Source organism: Oxyura jamaicensis, chromosome 8 (genome assembly GCF_011077185.1).
Source record: "Oxyura jamaicensis isolate SHBP4307 breed ruddy duck chromosome 8, BPBGC_Ojam_1.0, whole genome shotgun sequence".
Lineage (NCBI taxonomy): Eukaryota > Metazoa > Chordata > Aves > Anseriformes > Anatidae > Oxyura > Oxyura jamaicensis.
In genome coordinates, this window is record NC_048900.1 from 8,450,165 (window position 1) to 8,459,867 (window position 9,703).

Sequence of the window (9,703 nt, forward strand, 5' to 3'; positions counted from 1 at the left end):
CCTCTTCCTCTTGGGTGGGCAGAAAGGGGACGGTTGCTGCTGCTGTGCTGGCTGCTGACTGGGTCACCGAGTGCTGCTGGGCTGGCTGGGCTAGGCTATAAAACACAGCAGAGCCGGAGCAGCTGGCTCAGAGACCAGGCTGAATCCCGCCAGCCAGCAAAGGACCTGCACGCAGCCGCTGCCGCCTCCTGCGTTATTTTTTCCTGGAATACAGAACCAGCCTTGGGAGCAAGATGTGCAAGGGACTCGCTGCACTGCCAGCCACTTGCTTAAAAAGGTACCGTTTATTTCTGGGCATCTGTTGTGGGCTCGTTAGTCTGGAGATAGAGGGGTTTATGGCACGTCGTGTCTGAAATAGAAGTGGCTGATTTGGCTCTGATTCTTTTGTAAGATTAGATACAAATGTTTGTTTACAAGTTTTTTTTCTGTTAGTCAGAAAGAGCAGTGCATAAAGGTTTTGTAGTGAATAATGGGGACTCTAAAGCCGTCCTCCCTATCAGCAAAACAAGCAGCTCGCAGCACTGCCACATCTTGATATTCCTGTCAGCTGCTTCTGCTGCAAGCTTTGCACCCCCTTCTCCTTTGAACCCTTTTTCTCTGGTGAATTTTCTTGTCTTGATTTCTGGGGGGGGGGGGGGGAGGCAAGGCAGACAAGATTCCACAAAAACCGAGGGTCATCCCTCAAAACCCAGCCCAAATGCAGGAGCTGAGCACGGCAAGACCAGAGACCCAGCCAGTGCGGGGCTGGTGTGGGGTCAGGCTGTACCCCCACAAACCTGACTTGGGGGCCAGTGGGGGGCCATGCCCCGCGGTGTGTGGCACCAGCCAGGCATCTCCGAGCCGACAGAGCCCTCGTGCACCTGGGCAGGCCCTCGGCAGCACGACCTGCCCCACAGCCCAGCGTGTGTGCCTGCAGAGCGGCCACGGCAAGCTCCTCGGGCTGTTTCCCAGTTGCTGAGCAATGGTGGAGGGCTGGGAAAGTACAAGCTGAGATTCACCCTGCTCTCATCTGGGGGAAAAAGCTCCCCTTGGTGGCTTCGAAAACAAAACATACCAACACCCTTCTTACCCAGTTTGAAGGAAACATTGACAGGAAAAAAAAAAAAGTGCACATCATTTATCCACCTCTGTCCAGGAATCCCTGGAGAATCTCCATGTCTTAGAAAGCTGCAGGACGTGCTGCAAGCAGCAGTGCCTTGTTTCCTTCCTGCAGACCAGAGCGGTCTGATTCTGGTGCTGGATAGTGGTGCCATGAGAGGCAGCCCGTCAGGCACTGCCGAGCATCCCGTTACTGCCAGAGATGCCGGGGTGTTCGCCCTGGTCGCTCTTGTCCATGGGAGAAGTTAGGAGTTTCTTTCACTCTCACCCTGTGCCATTGAAAGAGGGCTGCCTGCTCAAGCTGTTAAGACAACATTTATGAGTACAAGCAGGCAGTGAGATAAGATAGGGCCGGGAATGCTGACAGTGCTCTGACTGGCAGGCCAAGCAGCTACTGCAGCTCAGCCCCACAGCACATTCCTCTGCTGTTTTCTAGGCTCTGATCTGAGGAGCAGGAGGAAAAATTCCTGCTTATGCTATCATTACACCTTGAGGCAAGCCAGGGCTTGTGCCCCTGAGCAAGCAAGGCTGATTTACCTACGCCCTCGTCCTTAAACTGAATGGAAATCCAGAGAGATGCTGAAGGCAATACCAGCTGTGTATTTAGGTCGTGCACTCAGCCAACAGCTGTCCTGAGCACACCGAACAGCAGAACAAAACTAAGCTTGCATCCTTGTAGGAGGTTGCTGTAGGGCAAGGGAGCAACTTGCAGTTAGCGTGGGCTGGTTGTGATGAAGCTCCTGGCTCACGCCTGGTCTCACCACATGGTCCTGCCCCTAGCTCTTTGCTTCCTTCCCTCCATGTCACACCAGCTGCCCGGTGGGGTCGGCCTGGCATGGTCCCACTGCTGGCATAGCCAGGTGGGGTGGCAGGCAGGGAGATGGCGAGGGCTGCAGGGAAGGATCAGTAAGCATCTAAGAACCAGACACCAGCTAGCTGGGCAACTCAGTTCAGGGAGAAGTGGTGTGTGACACATTTACCCAGCAGCAATACCTTTCTGTCACAATATTTTACCGGATCAGCAGTAAAACAGCAGCTCCTCCGCCTTTGCCAGACCTCCCTCCAGGCTGTTGACCTTTTCAGCAGCAAGATTGTGCTGTTGAAGGTGGAAAATGAACTCTCTGACTCTGCTGTATTTGTTTAGCAACTGAAATATGCACTCTGAGGAGTGAGAAGTCAGCAATGGGAATCGCTAGCTGTGACCTGCGCTTGTGTGACTGAACAATGCTGAACAAGCTCACTGCAGGCGAGGAGGCTGCAGAGGGAGTTGTAATACCTTACCTTCACGGCATTCCTCAACTGTTTCTTTCAGTGCCAAAGACATGAAGCATCGTCTAGGTGTCTTGCTGCAGAAGTCAGACTCCTGTGACTACAGCTCTTCCCAGGGCAAGAAGGAGAAACTCTCTCCGAGCCAGAGGTAAGAGCAGATGCTGCCTTGTAGCTAAGCAAAGGCTGGCTGCAGTGTGTTGTTTACTCCCGCACTGAGCTGAACTCATTTGCATTTCTACTGCTGCTTTTTAGCACCTCCCGAATGCTTTTGTGTTTGAATCCAGCGTGTCTATAGTCTTCAGGTATTGGTAGTCCCCTTCCAAGAAGGTGGGACTAGAGACTTCCAGAGGTTTCTTTCTGCCAACATTTCTGTGACTCAGGATGCATGTGCACAGTGAAAGGCTTGTGCGGGCTCCTGCACAGGGGAATAAGGCTATCCCAAGAGCCAGTACAGCTCGATACATTCCAGTATCAGGCACCCTGGTTCTTTGAGTTGGATTTGTGTAATGGTCCACACAGCTGCACAGAAATCGCGGCACGCAAAACAGACCTGCCAGATACCACAGCTCTCACTGAGCTGCAAGCAGATGTCCTTTGCAAGGACTCCAAAGGCCAAGATATGCTCTTGGAACAGATCAGCCCTAGGATATGCTGCTGTGATGAGAGGAACAAACACAGGAAGTGCAAACATGGCTTACATTTCCCAGGTTCTCCTCTTTTCCATGTATCTAGCGCTTCTCTGACAGGTTAAAGAAATCAGCTCTTTGGAGTTCCCTGATATGGGAACCTGTAAAAGTGATCCCAGGTCCATGCCTGAGCGGCAGATGCAGCCAGTCATAAAATAATCATAGAGTCAACAATTTTTACAGGAAAAGTCCCTTCCAGACCTTGGCTGGTGAGGGAGATTGCAAACTGGAATTTCTGTAGGTTACATCTAAGATCCTACAAAAGGAGGTCTACAAAAAAAATGGGGAGAGACTCTTTGTCAGGGAGTGTAGCGACAGGACAAGGGGTAATGGCTTTAAAACATTTAATATTCTTTGTGTTTCTCCCTTTGTGTTCTGCCAGGGTTAGCCAAGAGGAAGTCAAAAAGTGGGCAGAGTCCTTGGAAAACTTGATCCACCATGACAGTAAGTAAAGCGTGTGCTTCTGCTGGAGATGGTGAGGGTTTTGCCTGCAGTCAGTGTGCTTCGCAGTTCGGGGGGGGGCGCATGGGATGGTGCCTTTTGTCTTTTAGCAGCACACAGTAGCTCCTTGGGGAAGGGTGGTGATCTGTTTCTCAGATCCAAGGGATGATCCTGCTGAATCATGAGTGGGGCTTTGGCCGACTGCTGAGCAGCCCCTTTTTTGAGGGCAACCGTTTTAGCCCTGTGCAAGCTGATTTTAGGAGCGGCAAGACTGCAGCATGCAGTTAACATTGGGTTAAACAGGAGCCAAAAAGTGGAGAAACTTTTTGCAAGCTGAGCCCATGGGAGACCTAGTCTTCTTGTCGGTTCCAGACTACACTGATGTCCTTGAGGTTTCCTTCACGCCGTTCCCATGGCCTGAGAGCCTGCAGCGTGTGCTAGCTGCCTCCTTGGGGCCTCCTGGGAACACACGGGGTGCTTGTGTTGTCCTGGCTGAGCCACTGGAGGTCAAAGTGTGGGATGAGGCAGCTGAGGATCCCATGTGTGATGTCCCTGCAAGAATCTCAGCCTCCTTTGGCTTGCATGAGCTATTGCTGTGGAGGCAGGGGATGTTGCCAGCTGCCAGTGGCAGGGGACTTGTTCAATCAGCTCTGGGAGGGAGAATTCAGACTTGTTGTTTGGTGAGGCTCTGGGTTTCACAGGCGTGACTCTCTTACCTGTTCTGTTTTTCCTTTAAACAATCTGTAGGAGGACTGGCTGCCTTCCGTGCTTTTCTCAAATCTGAGTACAGTGAGGAAAACATCGATTTCTGGGTCAGTTGTGAGGAGTACAAGAAAACCAAGTCGCCAGCCAAGCTCAGTCCCAAAGCCAGGAAGATCTATGACGAGTTCATCTCTGTGCAGGCAACAAAAGAGGTGTGTATGCAGAACATCTCTTGGGCATAGGTATTACCCTAAATCCTGAAACAGGCCAGAAGCACAGGGAAGTAGAAGTTTGGTAGTGTCAGAAGAGTTGAAGGGTGCTGCTTCTCTTCTACTTAGCAAGTAAATGGTGTCATTTTTATTGCTTTAATGTTTAACTTGGATAGAGAGAAAGTGTGTTTAATTATGTGGCACACTCAAATGGGAGAAGCCCAAGAGGACCGTGATTGCCAGTGTTGCAGCTGCTCCCATGAAACTGCTGGAGTTTTCTGTCTGGCTGCACCCCAGAGGAGTATGTGTCAGTCTGCACTGACAGTTTGTCTGGCAGCAGAGATGCGTTGGTATCCAGCTGCACAGATTCTGTGAAGGCTGCAGGGTGTCTGTCAGACAGTTCAGACCACTGCCCATCAAGGACAGATTAAGCACATTTAGTGGAGTTGGGAGGCACTTAGATTTTCCCTTGTAATTTCTAACCATTTCTGGGACAGATTCTATTTATTCTGTCCCTTTGGCCCACACAGGTGAACCTGGATTCATGCACAAGGGAGAAAACGAGCCACAATATGCTGGAGCCTACGCTTTCCTGTTTTGATGAGGCTCAGAGAAAAATATTTACCCTCATGGAGAAGGATTCTTACCGCCGTTTCCTCAAGTCCCCCTACTACCTGGACTTGGTCAGCCCACCTGGTGCTGGCTGTGGGCCTGAAAGCTGCCAAAGAACCCACACTCACACCTTAGACTGCAACTCCAACATTATCTCTCAGTGTGCCTGAACCTGCAGCAAGGCCAGGAGCAGGCTGGGCAGGCAAGGAAATATTTGGCAGCAAAAGCATTCATTGGCATGAAGCAACAGAGCTGTCTTCAGTAGCTGTCTAATGTCCCAGTTGTGTCCCATGTCATGCAACAGCCAGCATTTGTAACCCAAGCCAGGCTCAGTTTGTGTAGCAAACCCTCCTCTGACTCCACCTGCGTAGGAGCCCTGGAGTCTGACGTGAAAGCTGGGCGAAATCATTGCGTGCCCGCAGTTCCTGACGAGCACCAAGCCCGGGAGGGCGGGAGCGGTAGGGAAGGGAAGGGGCGCACACGCTAGAGCCCAGCACTAACCACGAAGGGACCAGTCCTGCCAGGCTGCGGTGTGACACCTAGCAAGGGGCGGGGGAAGCCAAGGGAAGTGGTGGGGACTGAGATCTCCCCTTTCTAACCAGCAACAGCTTAAGTGAAAAAGACTTGGTCTGCTCCTTAGCTGTTCATATAGCTCCCAGATGTTTAGGCTTTCAGTAGTATTGCTCAGAACTCGGGCTGTGCTGCATTACAGTGATCGGACGTGCGAGAAGCTCCTACTCTTTCTTGGAGACCAGAACTTTTCAGACTAGCAAACAGCCTCCTGTGGTCATCACAGCCCAAGCTGCATGAAAGCTCTCCCCTCAGCCGCTTTTCTCTCTGTAGCATCTAGTTGCAGCTGGCCAAGGATCTTTTCTAGGGCTGTACAGAGCTATTATTTTACAGGCAGTTCATTATTTCAAGCGTATTTATATCCTTTATGCTCCCAGACTTAGAACGCCATCCTGATACCATAGCTGAGCAGAACAGGAACATGTTCCTTCTCCCAGGCTGACACTTGTGCATTACTGTCTCTGGGAGTGCCATCTGAATTCAGGTTTGCCTGCCCCGACTTGTATGAAGCAGTTGGTGATGGCACAGGACCACTACCACAACAGCTGAGGAGGAAAGGCCCTGCTTGGGAGTGTTTGAGAAAAAAATCAAAATAAAATGTTATGTTTTTGAGTTTGTGGTTGAGTAACTGCATTACTCACTTTGTCCTGAAGGTGGTAGGAGGAATATGCTGCCCTTGTTACTGCTCCTGGGCTGGCGATCGTGCTCTCCCCTTGGCCTTTCTCTAGCTGGAAATTGCTTCTCTGACAGCCGTGTGTTCCTTACCCTGCACCCCAGTCTAGACATCTGTTCTCACGCTGGGGTTTTGGTATGGCAGGGGAGGGCTGTGGTTGTCCAGTAGGTGCTTTGAGGTCCACAAAGAAGCATCTCTTTTAACATTTGCTTTATTTTGTATTTATTAGTGTGCTGACACGTACCACCCTGCATGTTCAGCTACAAGATGGAGAGGCTTGCTAAAACTCTGAACATAGCTGAGCATGTGGCTATGTTTTCTTTTCCCCTGGTACTGGGAACTCTTGATAACTCTTGCAAAGATGTATTAGCAATTAAATAACGATGAATACATTCTAAATAAAAAATGTTTGCATTAGTCTCTTCTAAAGTGCCATTGTGTGAACCAAGGACTGCATGGTGATGCAATTCATTGACTAAGGTTCCTCTGAAATTAGTCTTTTGTAACTGGTCTCACTCAGACTGTTTTAAATCATAGTATGGTGAAATAGCCATTGTACCCTTCGGCTGTGCTCTTCTGCAGAGGAACCCATCCCTCAGCACTGCGAGCCTGGGGCTGTGGGGAGTCCTGGGCTTCCCGGGGTCCATGCTCTGCCTGACGGGGAGCAACTCTCCTCACCAAGGGGCTGGGGCAGGCACGGGGCCACCCCGAAGACAGCTGTGGAAGGGGGAACCCAAAGGAGCACCTTCTTGCTGCAAACCCCCAGTGTCCTGCAGTGACTGCAGCTGGGGAGAGCCTCTCCCTTTGCCCAGGTGCGCTCACGGCCTACAGCAGGCCCAGCTGCCCCTCAGACAGATGTTTTCCCTATCACAGCTCAAGAGGGGAACACGTTTCAGCTCAGGGCTTGACCTAGCCCTGGGCGCAAATCCTACAAGTGCAGAGCTGCTGCCTGACGGCGACGTGGCGGAGGGTGAGCAGGCTGCCCGGGCCGTGCAGGCACCGGGGGGTTTCCTGCAGGCCGGTCTCCCGGGGTGATATTTTTATTCCTTTTTCCAGTTTCTTGGGAACCTGCCACATCTGCTGCAGCCGAAGCTCTCAGAGGCCTTTGCTGTTTGCCAGGGCTTTGGGGAACAACTTTTGGGAGTGCTCTGTGGAAAGTAAGGATGTGCTGCCCCTTCAGTGCAAAGAGAAAAAAGAGTCCATCGAGACGGTAGCAGAAATACATGTTTATATTGGATTACTGAGTGGTACAAGAATGTGGGTTAACACAACCAGTTCCTCAGTGCCCACCAGCACCCCGCATCACCACGCAGGAGACCTGTCTAGTGGGAATCACACAGAGACCATCAGACTGGGAGACAGCTGCTTGGATGTGCACGGAGCCGATCTGTTCCAGCCTCGGTCCGGTCCTTGGCCGGGGCACTCAGCACGCTCCTGCCAGGGAGCCCAGGCCCGTGACCAGGGGCTGGGACGAGCCCTGGGACACCCCCAGCCCCCCGTGGGCGGCTGCAGCCATCCCGTGCCGGGGCAGAGCAGGGCGGTTCGCCCTGTGGCAGGTGAGGTGCGAGGGCCCGGCCGCTGAATTAACCAGGGCGCACGCAGCAATGCCCCGGCACTAACCCGAACGGCCCCGGCTGCAGTATGGGGTTGTCTTGCCCCACAGCAGAGGGGGGTCCCCGGGCACCCCGCGTGCCTCGGAGAGCACAAGGCCTGCTCGGAGAGCTGCTGGTGGTCTGAGAGCACAGGGTGACTTCTGAGGGTGTTTGGGAAGATGTGCCTCTGTCGGCATCACCAGGGCGGATGGCCAAGGTTTCCTTTGGTGGTGTCGGGGACCGTGCTAAATCCTATCACGCTCATCCCTTAGATCCCAAGCGCTGTGTGCAAAAACTCTGCATCTGGACTCACTGACTCACTGGGGATCTGGCTGCCAACACTAAGAGTACACAAATATGTGTGTGTGTGTATACTGATGTATGTCTGCAACGGTATAGATATGTCATGTGCGTAGTGCTCGTTTATATGCCAAACTTGATAAGAGCAAGAGTGACAAAATACATGAAGTATTTGCTACCAGAGATATGATGGTTGGTATTAGCCCACCTAAACACTTCTGGGCCTGCAGAAAGCTCGGCTGTGCGGTACAGGCATTGCTACATTTCCGAGCGAGCGTGCCCAGCAATTAGCCAAACGACCCTTCTACACAAACACAACTTCACAAGAGCTCCAAAACACTTCGGGGGTCACGTTTCGTGGCCACCCAGTCACTTCCTGCACCTGTTAAATCACCCCTAAAGCAGGTTTCCGATATTTTCAGCAGAAGTCAAGCTGGGGTGGGATTCCCAGCAGAGCAGTTTCGCCTCTCTGGCCTCCAGCTTTCTGTTCGGCACGTACGTACCTGGTGCCACCTCCCTGCCCCGCGTGGAGCTGCTGCAGCCGGTGACATCCCAGGTTTTCATCCAGCAGAATCCAAATCTCGACAGTGTCGGTGTTCAACTGCGAAACGTGTGAGGGTATCTGGAAACAGCTGCCAAAGCGTCAATGAAAATGAAATCTCTGGGTCTTTCTGCAGGGAAGCCTGGTCGGTTTCGCGTTTCTGTGAGTAGCCCCATGAGCAGGCAGAGTAAGCGTGCCGAACCCGCTTTTCATGGCAGCACGTCGTGGAGATGTTTGGGTGGTGGTGGGGATGCCCTGCGTGACCAGGGCTGCCCGAGCCCTCCTGCCCTGCTCCTGCTCTCCACACACCCTTGTGGGGCGATCCCACACCTCTGGGGGGCAACTGAAGCTGAAGCTGCCCCCAGGAGGTGCCCACCAGCCTTGCACCCTGCTGCTCCGCTCCGGCTTCCCCGCCAGTTCACTCGACAGCAGGAAGAAGCCACCGCCGTGGGCACGCTTGTGGTCACCTTCATCTCTCCCTTGCCTCCCAATCCCTGCCTGGGAAATGCAGCCCCCCATCCTGCGGTGTTTTCATTCCTCACTGTAGTGACAGCGTGCAAATATTTGGGGCTGGTGGGGCTTTGATCCGATTCTGAAAGTGTTGAAGAGGCTGTGTGGAGCCTCGTGATGAAGTTTAGTGGTCTGGGTCTGGTCCAAGCCGCTAGCAAGGAGCATGACCGCTTGCTTTGAACGTACATGGCCGATCCCCAGCTGTGTGCTCCTCACACTCAGATGCTGCAGCAAGAAACCATTGTGGGGATGAGGCCTCCAGGCCCCAGGAACAGGGTTCAGCACATTTGGTCAGAGAACTTGCCTATTTGGGGGTGAGTGAGGCCCCGGCGGCCTTTTGCAGTTGCCTTTGCCCCATCATCAGACAGCATGTGCTGTTGTAGCGCACACTGGGCTGCATTTGGATCGCTTGAAAAGATGCGGCCTTTTCACGAGGCTGCTTTATGGAAATGCCTGCCCTGGGCAGAGAGGGGGAGACAGAAGAGAGAAGCAGGCTACGC

The 9,703-nt window shown here is 52.7% G+C and overlaps 1 protein-coding gene across 1 annotated transcript; it reads left to right on the forward strand.

The window, feature by feature from the left end:
- Positions 1-6,677, forward strand: RGS4 (regulator of G protein signaling 4). Its single transcript, XM_035332861.1, has 5 exons — positions 1-277; positions 2,411-2,515; positions 3,436-3,497; positions 4,242-4,408; positions 4,936-6,677. Exons 1-5 carry the CDS (start codon positions 234-236, stop codon positions 5,185-5,187), a joined length of 630 nt encoding a protein of 209 aa, XP_035188752.1. The 5' UTR covers positions 1-233; the 3' UTR covers positions 5,188-6,677.
- The last annotated feature ends 3,026 nt before the right edge of the window (positions 6,678-9,703 follow it).